Source organism: Drosophila grimshawi, unplaced genomic scaffold (genome assembly GCF_018153295.1).
Source record: "Drosophila grimshawi isolate 15287-2541.00 unplaced genomic scaffold, ASM1815329v1 contig_1369, whole genome shotgun sequence".
Taxonomy (NCBI): domain Eukaryota; kingdom Metazoa; phylum Arthropoda; class Insecta; order Diptera; family Drosophilidae; genus Drosophila; species Drosophila grimshawi.
Window position 1 is genome coordinate 5,686,015 of NW_025062891.1, and position 19,395 is coordinate 5,705,409.

Below are 19,395 nucleotides of genomic sequence, written 5' to 3' on the forward strand. Positions count from 1 at the left end.
TGAAGAACCCACTAAAGTCAGGACTGGCCGCATTGATAAAGCCTGATGTCGGGCTGCCTTCGCTCGTGGTTCGCTTAATTTGCATAAAATTCAAATAAAATAAACGACAAACATTATAATCATTAGCCCGTGACCGCCCCCTGGGTGCAGTCCTCAGTCTCAGCGAGCCAAGCAGCCAGGGTGGAGTAAGTTGTTGCCGTTGCCTGATTGCAATGGAGGGTGGCATCGTCCGCTGGGGCCGTTGACATATTTATGGAGTTTCTATGTTAACGAGCCGTAAATTAATTTAGCTAATGATATATGCAACAAAGCGGCCAGCACCCCAGCATCCCCACCAACCCGCTGTCCATTAAAAGCCTATCCAATCCTGCAATGCGACTTTCTGCTGCTCCACCTGCTCGCCCAACTTCTGTGTCATCGCAAACGAGATGAGCACCAGCAAATAATTACACACAATCGACGTATACTGAAAGTAAATAGAGATTTAATAGTTATATCAGAGATAATACAATCAAGATTGCTCTTACAAAAGCATAGCCTGATAAACGGATAGACGAATAGACATCCTTGTCGATTTTGTGATTATATACTGACCAAAAACGACTCTATGCTTACCAGAGTGATTATAGTTTTATTAAGCACAGTGCCCGTCCCGCTCGTAAATTCGATTTTAAACTGCAAACGCCAACGCATCATAGATTCCACCAGCTGCTTCATAGCTGGGCGTCCTGGAAACCAGTTGTCTAACTGCTCCAACAGCTGCAGACATTTGCGTCCCTCCTCCACGCTCTTGTTGCAGTAGACGGGACCGATGAGCATCTTGTAGAATGGCACCAGCATGCAGACGGACAGAGAAGCGAGTAACATGAAGCCCAAGTTGTCTTCACTATCGTTGCTGCTGCTGTTGTTGGTGTTGGTGCTAATGTTACTATTGCCAACGGATCGACCAAATATGATAAATAGCTCACAGGTGCTTAGGGTAAAGTCGTGTGCCATGGCAGACCATAAGCTGAGACTGTATACTTCATTGATCTTCTGGATGATGTAGTACAGCTCCTTGACCATATTCACCAAGGTACGCATTCGTCGCTCCATTAGCTGATCCTGGCCAAACTGCCTGTAGAGTAGCCGTGGCTTGAGAATCTTCTGCACTAATCGAAATCGTATGCTGAGCAGTTCAGCAAGTATCATGTGAGCATAACCCGTTAAGTGTGGTCCACCGGTGATGACCGTGTAGCACAGTGCTGCGGACACCATAAGCCCAAAATTATGACCCTTGGCGAGACATACCATCACCGTATTCACAGAAGCCAAATACAGAATGCTGACACTTGTGAGCACTATGATATTTTTTCGCATAAGCTTGGCATATCTGAGATTGACACCAAAATCGTCAATCAGCGACCTATCAATCGCCGCGAGCCGCTTGTAGATGCTTAAATGATTATGTGCACAGGCCTGAAGCGAGATCACTGTGATAATAAACACTAGCGTCGATATCACCACTTCTAGTCCTATTATACTCAGGACCAGTTTGTCCACTCGAAGCACTCGCTTTCGCAGCAGCTCATTCTGCAGCAGGGCATAGATGGCGCCGGATAGCCCAAGCACAGCCAGACAGGCACAGAACAGGGAGTAGATTCGAGTCCACTTGTTGATAAAGAAACGGCCACCATGCTCAAAGAAGCCATTACAGCAGACGATCGACAGCAGTCGGAATTTCAAACCAACGCACTCATACAGAGTTTCCGGCTCGGGAAAGTAATATAGAACAGCCATTATTTTTACGGACTGTTTGAAATCATCGTTGGTCACGCACTTTCAGTGCCTGAATACACATTGAAATCGAAAATTGTGGTAGTAAAACGGTTTGGCAACGATGACCAATATATAATCATGTAATTAACAACTAGTAAATGAGATATCTGGCAGATACACACCATGCTTCATTAGAAACAGCTCAAATATAATTTACTAGAAACCATTACCCGTCCATAGCCGGAGTCTTAATTAATCTATATATTCTGATGAAGAAGATATTATCGAATGTTCGTTTCGTGTAATGTCCAGCGTGTCCGTTTGTCTGCCCATCTACAAATTGTACATTATCTGAACTTACACATCTGAAACGTATATACGGACAGATGTTTCAGATCCAGCATTTAAATTATCAATGTGATTGATTGAGTAGCGGGTTTTGAATACACCCATAAATATATTTAGGCAATTATAAACACATCAGCACTGAGTGAACATTTTAATAGCTATGCCCACAATAGACGGGCCCAGAACCATTGCTGGATCCTAAACTCACTTTAAACATTATATATATATATATATATATATATATATATATATATATATATATATATATATATATATATATTGCATTCCGAAATAAATTTGTATCAACATTCGGCAAGCCGAAGGATTTATCGATAAAATAAAATTAATTTGATCTTGATCAACGCACAGACTGACATCGACACGGCTGTTGTTGCCGATTATGTGTATGTTGTTTCAGGATAATTGAATTGCAATATTTTTCTTGTTATAACAATGTTACTTAATATTTATTTATTTAATTATATGCTGAACATACGTTTAAGAAAACTGAAATAATTAGACTACAAATATTAAGTAATTTTTTTATCCGACTTTATTTGCTGGAATGATAATCTTTGTTAATAAGGAATTATAATCTTTGCTAATTGGAATTTCTGCAGTGATTATATTTAATTTATTTTTTTTGAAACAACAGGTTCCATAGCTTGAAAATAAAACTTGACCGTGCCAATGTGATCATTTGTGTTATTGATGTGTTCCCTAAATATGTTGGACCATAGATAGAAACCCAATGGGAACGGAGGTATAAGATGTGCATCAATATATAGGTTGCGGGCTAATAAGTGACCATCAACAGGGCAACTGTGATTAACGTTTGTAAATTGTTTTAAAATTGTATTAAATATAACGCCATATGCCATGAAATTTCGTTTTGAAATTGCATCGCATACGTTAAAGTTAACATCTATAAGAAACGGTTGATATTGATTGCTGTAGTCCTTCTTAGAGACTGTTATTCGCACCTGGAATAACTTTTTGATAAATACATATTATGCAGAGTTAATTCAACTTACTGATACATTACGTAGTGGTATTTTCAAATCGGTGTCAAGTTGAGCCACAGCCTTATTCCAATTAATTGCCTTAATATAGCAGGATGTGTTTACTAAATACTTCGGATTTGTCACGCATTCAATATTTGTCGTTTTGTATACTAAACTAAAACTGCAATTCTAAAAGACATCTGACTTAGTGTTTTTACTTATTGTGTTGAGAAAGAGGGAATTTTACCAGATGCGGGAGCAGCCAAAGGCAATGAAATACGAGTAATTTGAAGATCATGTTCAGAACTGAGCGACACTGAATACAAAGCTTTATAAATATGATATTCATTGGCTACAGCCAAAATGGTTAGTAACTATAATTAATTGCACCGACTGGACCATAACTGATGCTTCAAAAAACCTTTGACTATGTACAATATTGTAAATATGTTGGATAAAAATGGTAAAAATATTATTGATAATAAATTTTGATAATCTTGTTAATAATGAAGCCAATTATAAAGAGGAATTTGAACGCTCTGATTCCGAAGGTAGAAGAGTATATTTGTTTTGTGAAATGTCCGTCTGGTCGTTAATATGAATGGACACCCTTATAGCTAGACACTTGAAACTAGGAACAGATATCCGCAGCCACCTAAAATTCGTAAATAACTAAATCATCCGCAGTTTTTGAGCTAGAATCTTAAAAAATTTCGAGCCACTAACTCCGTTCAAAGATCGATAAACTTATCTTCACGGTCAATCCTGCAAATAAAACCATTATAGTGTATGTCGACACATTTTAAAAGCTAGAATTATAAAATATCAATCGTAAATTAATGGAAATATTATTTTTGGGCCACCCCTAAACGAGCCCCCAAATGATGCAAGAATCTATATCTACAGCAATTTTAGGGCTAGAAATTTAAAAATATTTCATGGGAAATTTGTCAATAAAATGATAATAATATATTTAACAGCAGATCTATGGGTATATCGTAGTAGAGTTTTAAAGACTGTAGCATACCTTCTTTCTTTTATAGTGCGCTTGCCCAAGTTAATGAAATTGTATGCCTATGATCATGCTTTGGTTTTTTTTTAATACCAAACCGAGCTTTTGCCGACGCCCTCTATGAGATATAGTACAATGTCGAACCCTTTTTGGTAAGTTGATTAGAAATTTTTCTGATCGCGGGCTCTTGAGTTTTTGTCTGCCGAAAAGTGTGGCCGTGCGAGTCCCATCGACGTTGTTTTTTTTTTTGGCTCGTGGATATAGAAAAGTTCCACGTGTAACGCGATGAACATCGTCCCTAACCCGGAATTTGTTTTCAATTGGACAAATAACATAAATTATTTCGTGGGGAAAATATATTCCAAACTGTTTCATCGGCATTAACCATTAGTGAAATCAGCTACAATGATTTTCCCGTTAAACGAAAAAAAAACTATGAACTTAAATAGCTGTAATAAATATATTATTTCTAAAATATTAAGTATAAGAATAAGACGTGACCAATTTAACTGCTGGAGAAAAAAATATATATGTTTTTGTCACGGAAGTGATCGGCTGATCAGCCGATTGCACAGCCAAGTGGAGTTTTCCATCGCCAACCGCCATCCTCTCGGGATCAAGCGATCCGGCATGTATGCATACAATCTGCACAACCTTAATCCATTTTTAATAGTGTGTTGAATTTTTTTTTATTATTATTTGTAATATAAAACAAAAACAAAATTTAATAATAACTAATTAAAAATTAAATTCATTAATTATTACAATTATCAAAGTCCATATAAAGTGAAATCAAAATATGAACCATATTGAATCTAATTGGTGCGAACAAATTATATTAAACCAAAAAAAAAAATAAGTGAAGAAACAAAAAATATTACAACACTCGCCGACATTAAAGTTGTTCTTTTAAATTTAATCCTAATCAATTTACCTCTCAAGCCTATCAGATGCCCCGCCTACAAAAGATCTTTTGGATATGGAGGATGTTCAAGTAAGTGCATCTGATCCCTAACTTTACTTTTCGTTTAAATTTTATTGTTGGTAAGCAGCAATAATACTTCGATGTTAAAGTGTGTTAAAATGTGAAAAAGTGTAAAATTACAAGTGCAAAACTCTCTCAATTTGGTGATGAGAAAGACATAATAAAGAAAAAAATAACTCATCTTTGATCGCCCTTACAATGGCGAAAGAATTTTGAGCGGGCTTTTTTGTTGTCAATCAAAATTAAACCACATCCCAAAAGTATGCTAACGCTTTAATATCGAAGTCGCTGCCGAAATATATGAATGAATAAACACAGAAATAGAAATGAAACATTCGAATACAAAAAAAATAAATATAAATAAATATATAAGGGAAATAAATATAAATAAATAAAATATAAATAATATAATAAATATATATTATTATTAATATTATGAAAAAAATAAAATAAAAATAATCATAATATTGAAGTAGTATATATATATAAGTAGATAAATAATAAATGAAATAAGAAAATAATTTACTAAATTAAATAAATGAATCATTTGGTTTTGCCCTAATACTCCTTATGTTCCGAGATATTTTTTTTTTTATTTCATTTTAATCTTTTTATTTTTCGATTTAAGTAAAAATTCAAATAAATTAAATTCGTAAATAAAATAAACTTGAATATGGGTTTGCAAGAAAGAAAAAAATTAAAATAGTGAGGACAAAAATGAATCGAAATTATATACCTACATTTTATTTCGTTCTGACCAAAAATAAATAAAGTTAAAAGGTCTAATTAGCTAAATATTATTGATAATAAGTTGGTAAAAATAATTCATATTAAAATCTATTGCACTTATTTTGTATTATAATAAACTAAATAATTTCTTTCATATTATTGTAATTTTTTGTGTTAAGTGCAACAAGCTCATTTAAAGTTATAATTTTCAAATAATGTACAATATAAAAATATTAGATGTTATAAAATGAAGATTAATCACCCGTAGACTAAAATTAAAATAAATGAATATCTGTTATTAGAATATGCTTAAAATGAATAATTAATTTTTTTTTTTGGGAGTCATGCAACGCACACTGAACAGAGGATGAAATAAGTAGTCGTTGCTTTAGGGATCATCAAATATTATTATGTTTAGGTGCCTGATGATCTAGGTAGGGTGGGCATCTGCTGTGGCAATTACATCAGCCCAGCTCAAACGACGAAAACCCAGGAGTGTCGCCTCCATATTATATTTATGAGATCGTTCCTATTCCCTTTTTCTCTCTTCCTCCTTCCCAGTAATTTGTTCGAAATATAACCGCATTTTAATTAGTATTATATACAGCGAGCAGTACCCGGACTAACTACCAATCATACAGCCGGAACAAGCGGGTGCATCACTCCTTGTAGGCTACATTAAAATCTGCTCGTCAAATACCAGGTTATATGCTGTTCCTTTAGCAAAGTCTCAAAATCCCAATGTAAATATTAACACAACGAAATTCCAGAAAAGTTTGTTACATAATATTTTATAACAATTTTCGTAAAGCTTATAATCTTTTCCCGTTAACAATAAGCACACAATACACTCAATTAACATGAGAGGGTAATGCATTATGCGTACTGTGAAATATGTAATTGCTTTTAAATTATGTTTTGATTATACAGAATAATCAGCGTAATGGTTGAATGAGCACTGTCAGTATTTGTTCATAAATTCTTGAAAAATGTAAACAACCACAATTATTTATATTTGTGAGCTTATTACATTGAACTCAGTAGTTGTACTAAAAATAGATTTACACAATAAAAGAGGTGCAAGTTATGTGTGCCAATCTCTTTTATATATAATGCTTGTAGGGTACATTGAATCTAAAAAATATATGTGGAACTTATAACACTTTCTGTTTTTCCTTGCTTCCTTAAAGTTCCTAAATTTCCTTAACTTGAAAATAATATTTTATGACTCCAGCCAATTTTGTTGGTCGATCGACGTAATTCTCAGTAACATTTACGACAAATAGATAGAAGCCTAACGGAAATGTTGGCAGCAAGTTCTCATCAAGGGAAATGTTGCGAGCAGATAGATGACCCTGTGAAATGTAAATATTTATTATGACGTCTTAAAAAATGTATACATGTTACCGTGACAGGGCAACTATGATTGAAATTTAATATTTTTAGTATTTTAAAAATTGTCACACATATTTACAGTGACATTGATCAGGAATGGGTGATATCGATTGGTATAGCTCTTCTTAAGGAGCTCAAGTCGAACCTGAAAAATCACTTGGATCATTCTACATAAATAGAATACGCATTGATTGTGCTTGCTTACCGATGTATTTGATAATGGGAAAATGAGATCACAGTCCATTTGGGCAACTGCTTTGTTCCAATTAACGGCCTTTAAGAAACAAGTCGCATTTTCAACATATGACGGATCGGGCAAACATTCAATGTTTGTTGTTTTATATACAACCATGGGATCACAGAACTGCAAAGGCAATATCTAATTACAAATAGTTATTTATAATAAAGTTGTATTTTACCACTTTCAAAATGTGCGAGAAGCACAAAACGACCACTAACTTTAAATTCATTGTTAAAACTGTGAATGTTTTGAGATATGCTTTAATATAAAAGATAGTTTTGTCTGTATTCTCCAGAAAATATCACTGCAGAAAATATCACTTATTTTAATAATAACCTGATTATTAATGTTGTAAAAATTTGACAAGTTTTTTCATCCAACTGTGCCGATTATTGATTGCCAACCTCAAAGTTAAAAATGAAATGTTCAACAAGAACAATTCGACAATAATTAATTTTAATAAAAATATTCACCTTATCGTATGCATCAGTTATATTTATGGGTATCACAATAGTTAATCCTTAAATATGTTTTAAATACGACTTCATATAGTCGTAATTATGTGAGGTGGTTTCAAGGTGCCTCTGCGAGGTACCAATTAGGACAGCTGTTGTTCGATGGTGCGGATTCGTTGATACGAACTAGGTATATATATTTTTTAAAGTAATTATATTTTATTTTAGTTTGTTTCCAACATTCTACAAGAAAGAACGTTGCAGTCGCATGTAGCCGACTGCGAACTACTCAGATATACTACCTGATAACAGGTGCCACAGAACAAGGTGGGTGTAGCCGAGAAATACCGACCTTTGAAGGAGGTTCCTAGACATCCATCATCCAAGATGGCAGCAAAGAAATGTTGGATGAGTTTCCTAGTAATGTTCCTACCAAGTTTGGTATTTTTGGGGACAGGAGTGTGCGGTAACTGTAGCTCTTAAATTGCGGTAGATATTGGCTTTTATTATTTTTGGAAGTGAGTGCGGGCGTGGTCCAAAATGTTTTTCAGTATTTTTAGAAGGTGTTACTAGCAATATATTTCTCAAATTTGGTGACCATATTTTTCAAATTGTGTGAGATATATGGTTTTATCGATTTACGCAATCAAGTGTATCCATATGGCGAGACGGGGTGGGCGTGGCCATCCAATTTTGTACTGATCTCTTAGGGGAGTTACCAGTAACAGTGTTTTCAAAATTTGATGACCCTAGCTTACAAATTGTGGACGATATGCGCATTTCAGGTTTATAGGGCCAAAGTTCCTGGTGGCGGTGGGTGTGGTCTAAAAATACATATGCCGATCTTTGAAGGAGGTGCATCCCCTGCGAAGTACGCAGACACAATAGCCATAGAGACCGCGCTGCCTTTGGTGTACACCAGTATGGGAACGCAGTCTCTAGTCAAGAATTCTGAAAGGATATTAAAGTTACTCGTTTTCCTTACCATGATGCAAACTCTGGGTGCTGGATCTCTCTGATCCCAGATTACCTTTGAGTCGGCTGTGAACAGGCTTTTAATGCCATTATTCACCCACGGCTCCTGTACCAGGGCCAGCCCAAGGTGTTTGTTGGTAAGCGTCCTTGCTGAGACCGCCGAGGCCCCCTTAGCTCGGTGGATGTTTACCTGAGCCAGCCCTGTGTTGATGCCCTCAGACATCTACTGCTGGAGGGGCTCCAGCTGACACGGTGATTGGGGCCTGGAGTTGCCGCCGTCACCGCTGCTCGTCATAACGACGTCAGCTACTGCTGCACCCTGCAGCTCCTCCTCTAGCTCTTGCGAGAACATGGGAATCCCCCCCTCCCCCAGCATCTCTTCTTTGCAGAGCGTAACGACCGCCAACTTCTCGTCATCTGCGAGGTCCTCCGATGAGTCGGTGGGCTGCGCAGTTCGACTACTCTGCTCTGGGGCGGGAGTATCTGCTGTGGTGTTGTTGCCCACATTGTGTCACTCTGCTTGCCCATTGGAGCAGGCTGGGGCTTAGCTCTAATCTTCTTTTTCAATCCACTTACGGGGATGGTCCTGTAACGGAAGAAAGCTTGGTGCCCCTTCTCGACAATGATATTTTTGGACAACTCATCTATCCCAATCACAAGGAGGGCGCCTCCACCCTCGCTCCTCCTGGAGATTACCTTCCAGGTGTCAGTCTCGATCCTGTTCTGGTTCCTCAGCAGAACCAACAGGGATTCGGTTGACCTATCCACACTCCTGGGGCAGAACAGCGTGATGCAGTGGGGCGCTGCGGTATTCAGCCAAACGGCTGAGGTCTCATCGGAGCACTCAATGACCAGGAATCCAACCGTGAAATGAATGCCCGCGAATGAGACCGCGACATCTCCACCAGACGCGTTGGCTTCGTCTATGATGGCCTCCTCCAACACAGATAAGTCTCTGAGATTGAGCATGGCCCATGGAAAATCCAAGGGCAACACGGCCACCTTAACCTTTTTTGCCATATCTGCATATGAGCTGGGCTTCGTGAAGTGCTTGGACGGAGGTCCAGACTTCCTGCCCCATTAGTGGTCACCTTTGCCGCTACTGAGCCGCGGGCATACCCTCTTGGGGGTGGCCACCGATGGTGTGAGATTGCTGCTGCGTCTCTTTGGAGGAGGCGCAGGTGCTGACACCTCTTCCCTGGGTTCTGTGGCCTTTTTCAGGGCTGCTTCCGGGGTGAGACCTTGCTGGCGGTACCGAAGATACCATTTGACCCTCGAACCGCAGGGATTCCTCCGGTTTGGGTCATCCAGCCCACCGGGTTGACCCCTCGGAGGCAGGAACTCTCCCTTCCTCTTGGGGGCTGAGCGCCTTGCCTCGCGGCGTTCGGTGCTGGGCCGTGGTGGTCTGAGTGTTCCAGCCATCGCTCTCCCATGCCTCAAAGCCGGAGTCTCTTGTGCCTGCGGCACTCTCTGCTGGTGCTGGAGCAGCACGGTGTGGAGGGTGGTCTACCACACGAGAAGGTCTTCCCCCGTCTAGGGCTTGACCCTTTAAATGTCTTGCGACAAACTCCGCAGGGAGATCCTGCGGCACTTTTGTAATCTTGGAATTTTTCATGTATTCCCACGAGCTGCGGAGAAGTATGTGTCCGCCCGGGCCGAGATCCGCATTACCCTGGTAAGGCTAAATTAGAACACGTGATCGCCATTTGCCTGAGCCCACCGTTCACGACAGGGCTAGTTTTTCGTCCGGGCCCCCAGCCAAGCTGACTCTCGGCACGGATCGAATAACGCCTTAGTCCGGCCCGGAGTGAGATGTGGGTATAGGATGGGGTAGGTAGAAATGTGGGGAGATAAGGGTTGTGTGAGGCTACTTTAGAAGGCGGCAACACAAGCGCCTTGTCGGTACGATTGACATTATCGCACCCGCTGTTTGTCCGGGACTGCTTATTTACGAAGAATCTCGTATAATTCGCAGCTAACCCAACCGGGGGTAGGCCATTCGCTATCTGCAACCCGCGACCCGCCTGGTGGCCTCAGCTCAGCCTCATCCGAACCATTCCACAAGTTCTTTAGATCAGAACATGCTTTTGAGAAAACTGAAATAATTAGACTACAAATATTAGGTAATTTTTTTTCCGACTTTATTTGCTGGAATGATAATCTTTGTTAATAAGGATTGTTATTGGAATTTCTGCAGTGATTATATTTAATTTCTTTTTTTTTTTGAAACAACAGGTTCCATAGCTTGAAAATAAAACTTGACCGTGCCAATGTGTTCAATTGTGTTATTGATGTGTTCCCTAAATATGTTGGACCATAGATAGAAACCCAATGGGAACGGAGGTATAAGATGTGCATCAATATATACGTTGCGGGCTAATAAGTGACCATCAACAGGGCAACTGTGATTAACGTTTGTAAATTGTTTTAAAATTGTATTAAATATAACGCCATATGCCATGAAATTTCGTTTTGAAATTGCATCGCATACGTTAAAGTTAACATCTATAAGAAACGGTTGATATTGATTGCTGTAGTCCTTCTTAAAGGCTGTTGTTCGCAACTGGAATAACTTTTTGATAAATACATATTATGCTGAGTTAATTCAACTTACTGATACATTACGTAGTGGTCTTTTCAAATCGGTGTCAAGTTGAGCCACAGCCTTATTCCAATTAATTGCCTTAATATAGCAGGATGTGTTTACTAAATACTTCGGATTTGTCACGCATTCAATATTTGTCGTTTTGTATACTAAACTAAAACTGCAATTCTAAAAGACATCTGACTTAGTGTTTTTACTTATTGTGTTGAGAAAGAGGGAATTTTACCAGATGCGGGAGCAGCCAAAGGCAATGAAATACGAGTAATTTGAAGATCATGTTCAGAACTGAGCGACACTGAATACAAAGCTTTATAAATATGATATTCATTGGCTACAGCCAAAATAGTTAGTAACTATAATTAATTGCACCGACTGGACCATAACTGATGCTTCAAAAAACCTTTGACTATGTACAATATTGTAAATATGTTGAATAAAAATGGTAAAAATATTATTGATAATAAATGTTGATAATCTTGTTAATAATGAAGCCAATTATAAAGTGGAATTTGAACGCTCTGATTCCGAAGGTAGAAGAGTATACTTGTTTTGTGAAATGTCCGTCTGGTCGTTAATATGAATGGACACCCTTATAGCTAGACACTTGAAACTAGGAACAGATATCCGCAGCCGCCTAAAATTCGTAAATAACTAAATCATCCACAGTTTTTGAGCTAGAATCTTAAAAAATTTCGAGCCACTAACTCTGTTCAAAGATCGATAAACTTATCGTCAAGGTCAATCCTGCAAATAAAACCATTATAGTGTATGTCGACACATTTTAAAAGCTAGAATTATAAAATATCAATCGTAAATTAATGGAAATATTATTTTTGGGCCACCCCTAAACGAGCCCCCAAATGATGCAAGAATCTATATCTACAGCAATTTCCGAGCTAGACATATAAACATTTTTAGGGCGAAATTTGTCAATAAAATGATAACAGTATATTTAACAGCAGAGCTATGGGTATATCGTAGTAGAGCTCTAAAGACTGTGGCATACCTTCTTTCTTTTTTTTTTTTATTTAAGAAGAGAAGTTGGCCAAACAAATCTATCATATCTGTATGGCTATACTATTCTTTTATTATAATGGTATCTCGAATATCATACATATTTATAGCGTTTAATTTATATTTTTGTTTTAGTGTTCTTTTATCCATAGCTTGAAGAAGTTTGAAGGTTTTCGCTGGATCCTTCAGCAAAGTTCTCAAAATCCCAATGCAAATATTACCACAACGAAATTCAAGTTTATTTGAGTAATTGCTTCATATAACAACTCTGTAAAGATTATTCCATAATATTTTATAACAATTCTCGTAAAGATTATAATCTTTTCCCGTTAACAATAAGCACACAATACACTCAAGTACCAAGAGAGTGTAATGCATTATGCGTACTGTGAAATATGAGCTGAGCTATCATTTATGTTAAGCATCCCGTATTGTAATTGCTTTTAAACTAGGTTTCGATTATACTGAATAATCAGCGTAATGGTTGAATGAGCACTGTCAGTATTTGTTCATAGTTGTACTAAAAATAGATTTACACAATAAAAGAGGTGCAAGTTATGTGTTCCAATCTCTTTTATATATAATGCTTGTAGGGTACATTGAATCTAAAAAATATATGTGGAACTTATAGCACTTTGGGGCGTCAGCTGTATTTAGGCAGTGGATCCCTTTTCTTTCTTGCTTCCATTTCCTTAACTTGAAAATAATATTTTATGACTCCAGCCAATTTTGTTGGTCGATCGACGTAATTCTCAGTAACATTTACGACAAATAGATAGAAGCCTAACGGAAATATTGGGAACAAGTTCTCATCAAGGGAAATGTTGCGAGCAGATAGATGACCCTGTGAAATGTAAATATTTATTATGACGTCTTAAAAAATGTATACATGTTACCGTGACAGGGCAACTATGATTGAAATTTGAGTATTTCTTGAGTATTTTCCCAAAAATCGTTCCGTAGGTTATGAAATTTCTCTTCGCTATCAAGTCACACATATTTACAGTGACATTGATCAGGAATGGGTGATATCGATTGGTATAGCTCTTCTTAAGGAGCTCAAGTCGAACCTGGAAGATCACTTGGATGATTCTACTTAAATAGGGTACGCATTGATTGTGCTAGCTTACCGATGTATTTGATAATGGGAAAATGAGATCACAGTCCATTTGGGCAACTGCTTTGTTCCAATTAACGGCCTTTACGAAACAAGTCGCATTTTCAACATATGACGGATCGGGCAAACATTCAATGTTTGTTGTTTTATATACAACCATGGGATCACAGAACTGCAAAGACAATATCTAATAACAAATAGTTATCTATAATAAAGTTCTTATTTTACCACTTTCAAAATGTGCGAGAAGCACAAAACGACCACTAACTTTAAATTCATTGTTAAAACTGTGAATGTTTTTAGATTTGCTTTAATATAAATGATAGTTTTGTCTGTATTCTGCAGAAAATATCAGTTAATTGTAATTTAATGAGGTTTTAATAATAACCTGATTATTAATGTTGTAAAACTTTGACGAGTTTTTGAATCCAACTGTTCCGATTATTGATTGCCAACATTAACGTTCAACATGAAATGTTCAACAAGAACAATTCGACAATAATTAATTTTAATAAAAATGTTTACCTTATCGTATGCATCAGTTATATCTATGGGTATCACAATAGTTAATCCTTAAATATGATCTAAATACGACTTCATTTAGTCGTAATTATACGAGGTGGTTTCAAGGTGCCTCTGCGAGGTACCAATTAGGACAGCTGTTGTTCGATGGTGGGGATTCGTTGATACGAACTAGGTATATATATATTTTTTAAAGTAATTATATTTTATTTTAGTTTGTTTCCACTCTTCTACAAGAAAGAACGTTGCAGTCGCACGTAACCTTTGAAGGAGGTTGCTAGAAATCTGTCCTCCAAGTTGCAAGCAAAGAAATGTTGGAGGAGTTTCCTATTAATCTTCCTACCAAATTAAGTATTTTTGGGGACAGGAAAGTTCTTTGAAGGAGGTACAATCTTTCTTCCAAGTTTGGTAACTGTAGCTCTTAAAATTGCAGGAGATATTGGCCTTTTTTATTATTGTTTACTTGGGGAAGCGTCCGTGGGCGAGGCACTCCAATTTGAACATTGTTTTTACCAGTATATTTTAGAAGGTTCAAGTTACTAGCAATATGGGTGGTGTACAAAGTTGTGTTCGTACAGGTGGATAGACAGCATGATGGGCTTTGCACAAAACCAATATATTATGATACCTTCGATATCAGAGAACAAATTAGAAGCGATTTATATTAAAAACTGATATTATTTGTCTCAAAACATCATAATGGTATACGAGAGCTCATACTCCAAATTTGAAGTCCTATCTATTATAGTCTCTTAATTCTTATCAAAAATATATACCTAATGGGGTCTGAGATGATTCCTTCCGACTTACATACCTTTTTTTTTTTTTTTTTTTTTTTGTTAAATTTATATTTTTAACATTTTTATATGTTTTATTTTTTTTTTTAAATTTTTTTTTTTAAAAAAAAAAAAAAAAATACCTTATGCTACAGCTTCTGAATATTACCACAACTAAATCGTTAAATACTTAATGTGAGTTCTGAAAAGTTTATAATGTTTTTTTTTTCCAAAAAAAAAAAAAAAAAAAAAAAAAAAAAAAAAAAGCGGAAGGAGTATTGTGCAATATTAGAATTGACTGGTGTCGATATACCCAATTCTAATTTTCAAAATCTATTTTAAATGAATAATGGTAATAGTTTTTTTTTAGACGTAACTGTATGTTACTATGAAATGGAAACACTTAACCACATTATTTTTTGTGAGCTCATGCACATCAAAAATCGGATACAAATGGACTTATAGGCCTTATTATATTTAACTCAAAAGTTATACTAAAATTGATTGATTGATGATGTTGGTATTTATGATATATAATGCATATAACAAAATTTATATCTAAGTTCCAACCCTTTGGTGTTTGTTGGGGTTCTTTTTTCTTTGCTTCCATTTCCTTAACTTGAAAATAATATTTGATGGCTCCAGCCATTTTTGTTGGTCGATCGACGTAATTCTCAATAACACTTATGATAATTAAATAGAAACCCAACGGAAATGTTGGCAACAAGTTTTCATCAATGTAAATGTTGCGCGCAAATATGTGACCCTAAACGAAAAATTTAAATATTTATTCTGACATCTTTAAAATATATAAAAATTTTACCGTAAATGGACAACTATGATTCACATTTGTGTACTTCTTGAGTATTTTCCAAAAAATGGTTCCGTAGGGTATGAAATTTCTCTTCGCTATCACGTCACACATATTTACAGTGACATTGATCAGGAATGGATTATATCGATTGGTATAGCTCTTCTTAAGGAGCTCAATCCGAACCTGGAAGATCACTTGGATGATTCTACATAAATAGGGTACGCATTGATTGTGCTTGCTTACCGATGTATTTGATAATGGGAAAATGAGATCACAGTCCATTTGGGCAACTGCTTTGTTCCAATTAACGGCCTTTAAGAAACAAGTCGCATTTTCAACATATGACGGATCGGGCAAACATTCAATGTTTGTTGTTTTATATACAACCATGGGATCACAGAACTGCAAAGGCAATATCTAATAACAAATAGTTATTTATAATAAAGTTGTCATTTTACCACTTTCAAAATGTGCGAGAAGCACAAAACGACCACTAACTTTAAATTCATTGTTAAAACTGTGAATGTTTTGAGATATGCTTTAATATAAATGATAGTTTGGTCTGTATTCTGCAGAAAATATCAGTTAATTGTAATTTAATGAGGTTTTAATAATAACCAGATTATTAATGTTGTAAAACTTTGACGAGTTTTTGAATCCAATTGTTCCGATTATTGATTGCCAACATCAACGTTCAACAAGAACAATTCGACAATAATTAATTTTAATAAAAATGTTTACCTTATCGTATGCATCAGTTATATTTATGGGTATCACAATAGTTAATCCTTAAATATGATCTAAATACGACTTCATTTAGTCGTAATTATACGAGGTGGTTTCAAGGTGCCTCTGCGAGGTACCAATTAGGACAGCTGTTGTTCGATGGTGGGGATTCGTTGATACGAACTAGGTATATATATATTTTTTAAAGTAATTATATTTTATTTTAGTTTGTTTCCACTCTTCTACAAGAAAGAACGTTGCAGTCGCACGTAACCTTTGAAGGAGGTTGCTAGAAATCTGTCCTCCAAGTTGCAAGCAAAGAAATGTTGGAGGAGTTTTCTAGTAATCTTCCTATCAAATTTAGTATTTTTGGGGACAGGTTCTTGGTAATCTTTCATCCAAGTTTGGTAACTGTAGCTCTTAAATTGCGGGAGATATTGGCTTTTATTGTTTTTGGGGAAGGGTGCGGGCGTGGTCCAAAATGTTTTTCAGTATTTTTAGAAGGTGTTACTAGCAATATGGGTGTCATATTTGGAAGCAAACTTAACTTGTGGGCATTGCACAAAACCAATATATTATGATACCTTCGGTATCAGAGAATACAAATGTTTTCCTGCGTAATTTGGAAAGTTTCCATCACGGACAGTAGATCAAATTAGAATAGATTTATATTCAAAACTGATATTATTTATCTCAAAACTTCATAATGGGATACGAGAGCTCATACTCCAAATTTGAAGTCCTATCTATTATAGTCTCTTAATTCTTATCAAAAATATATACCTAATGGGGTCTGAGATGATTCCTTCCGACTGTAACATACCTTTGCACAGCTTCATTATACTCTTTTTTTTTTATTTTAACTGAGTTCAGTGTATAGCGAGATTGGCTATTTTTGTTAACCCATAAATTTCAATATCTATTTAAAAAAACGACTGTATGTTATATGTGTTATATTTGTCCGATGTTGATCATTTTCTGCTGAAATGCTAGAATGTTTTTTGCCACCTATGTCAGCTGGTATTTTATTTAGAAATTATTTCTAAAAACAAGAAAGCTTTGTATATATTGTGGTAATTTACAAAAATTAGAGTAGATGGAGCCCAATGGAAATATTACCCCAACGAAATCAAAGTTCAAAACACTTAATGTGAATTCTCGAAAAGTTTATAATGTTTTTTCATTACTGTTGGAAATGGCGTGGATAAAAATGAAGAGTTAAACGCAGTTTCTAATTATGGATTATCTTTATTATGCGCGAGTGCGTCTTTATTTATTGAAGAATTGAGAGCAACTTTTTGAACTGAACTTAGGAAAAATACAACGCAGAAGGAAAGAAAGACAATTCATGTGTGATCAGATCTTCGATACTAATCGATATAGCGATACTTAAGTATTAATCGTTGCTGCGATATTCAAACATATTTCAACAATTACCAATAAACAGTACACAACACACTCAACAACCATGAGAGGGGAAGGAGTATTGTGCAATATTAGAATTGACTGGTGTCGATCATACCTAATTCTAATTGTTTTTAAATTAGTATTGGATTATACTGAATAATCGGCATAATAGTTGACCGAGCATTGTCGGTCATTCCTCGTCAGCGTAAGTGGATTTACTCTTGGAAAATGGAAACACTTAACCACATTATATTTTTGTGAGCTCATGCACATCAAAAATCGGATACAAATGAACTTATAGGCTTTATTATATTTAACTCAAAAGTTATACTAAAATTGATTGACTGATTGGTAGATGCAAATTAAGAGTTCCAACCCTTTTTTTTTTTCCTTCCATTTCCTTAACTTGAACATAATATTTGATGGTTCCAGCCATTTTTGTTGGTCGATCGACGTAATTCTCAATAACACTTATGATAATTAAATAGAAACCTAACGGAAATGTTGGCAACAAGTTCTCATCAATGTAAATGTTGCGCGCAAATATGTGACCCTAAACAAAAAATTTAAATATTTATTCTGACATCTTTAAAATATATAAAAATATTACCGTAAATGGACAACTATGATTCACATTTGTGTACTTCTTGAGTATTTTCCAAAAAATGGTTCCGTAGGGTATGAAATTTCTCTTCGCTATCACGTCACACATATTTACAGTGACATTGATCAGGAATGGATTATATCGATTGGTATAGCTCTTCTTAAGGAGCTCAAACCGAACCTGGAAGATCACTTGGATGATTCTACATAAATAGGGTACGCATTGATTGTGCTTGCTTACCGATGTATTTGATAATGGGAAAATGAGATCACAGTCCATTTGGGCAACTGCTTTGTTCCAATTAACGGCCTTTAAGAAACAAGTCGCATTTTCAACATATGACGGATCGGGCAAACATTCAATGTTTGTTGTTTTATATACAATCTTGGGATCACAGTACTGCAAAGGCAATATCTAATAACAAATAGTTATTTATAATAAAGTTATCATTTTACCACTTTCAAAATGTGCGAGAAGCACAAAACGACCACTAACTTTAAATTCATTGTTAAAACTGTGAAATGTTTTGAGATACGCTTTAATACAAAAGATAGTTTTGTCTGTATTCTGCACATAATCTCACTTAATTGTAATTTAATGAGGTTTTAATAATAACCTGGTTATTAGTGTTGCAAAAATCTTACCAGTTTATTAATCCAACTGTTCCGATTGTTGACTGCCAACATCAATGTTCAACATGAACAATTCGACAATAATTAATTTTAATAAAAATATTTACCTTATCGAATGCATCAGTTATATTTATGGGTATCCCAATAGTTAATCCTTAAATATGTTCTAAATACGACTTCATTTAGTCGTAATTATACGAGGTGGTTTCAAGGTGCCTCTGCGAGGTACCAATTAGGACAGCTGTTGTTCGATGGTGGGGATTCGTTGATACGAAC

At 35.9% G+C, this 19,395-nt stretch overlaps 2 protein-coding genes across 2 annotated transcripts; both read right to left on the reverse strand.

Annotated features, from left to right (window-relative positions):
• Positions 1–349: 349 nt before the first annotated feature.
• Positions 350–1,779, reverse strand: LOC6561088 (putative gustatory receptor 57a). Its single transcript, XM_001987539.1, has 2 exons — positions 616–1,779; positions 350–466 (listed from the first exon to the last, which is right to left on the reverse strand). The coding sequence occupies exons 1-2, from the start codon at positions 1,777–1,779 to the stop codon at positions 350–352; spliced, it is 1,281 nt and encodes a 426-aa protein (XP_001987575.1).
• Positions 1,780–9,125: 7,346 nt separating this feature from the next.
• Positions 9,126–10,324, reverse strand: LOC122322375. The gene is made up of 3 exons (XM_043214282.1): positions 9,994–10,324; positions 9,475–9,924; positions 9,126–9,385 (listed from the first exon to the last, which is right to left on the reverse strand). Exons 1-3 carry the CDS (start codon positions 10,322–10,324, stop codon positions 9,126–9,128), a joined length of 1,041 nt encoding a protein of 346 aa, XP_043070217.1.
• Between the last annotated feature and the right edge of the window lie 9,071 nt (positions 10,325–19,395).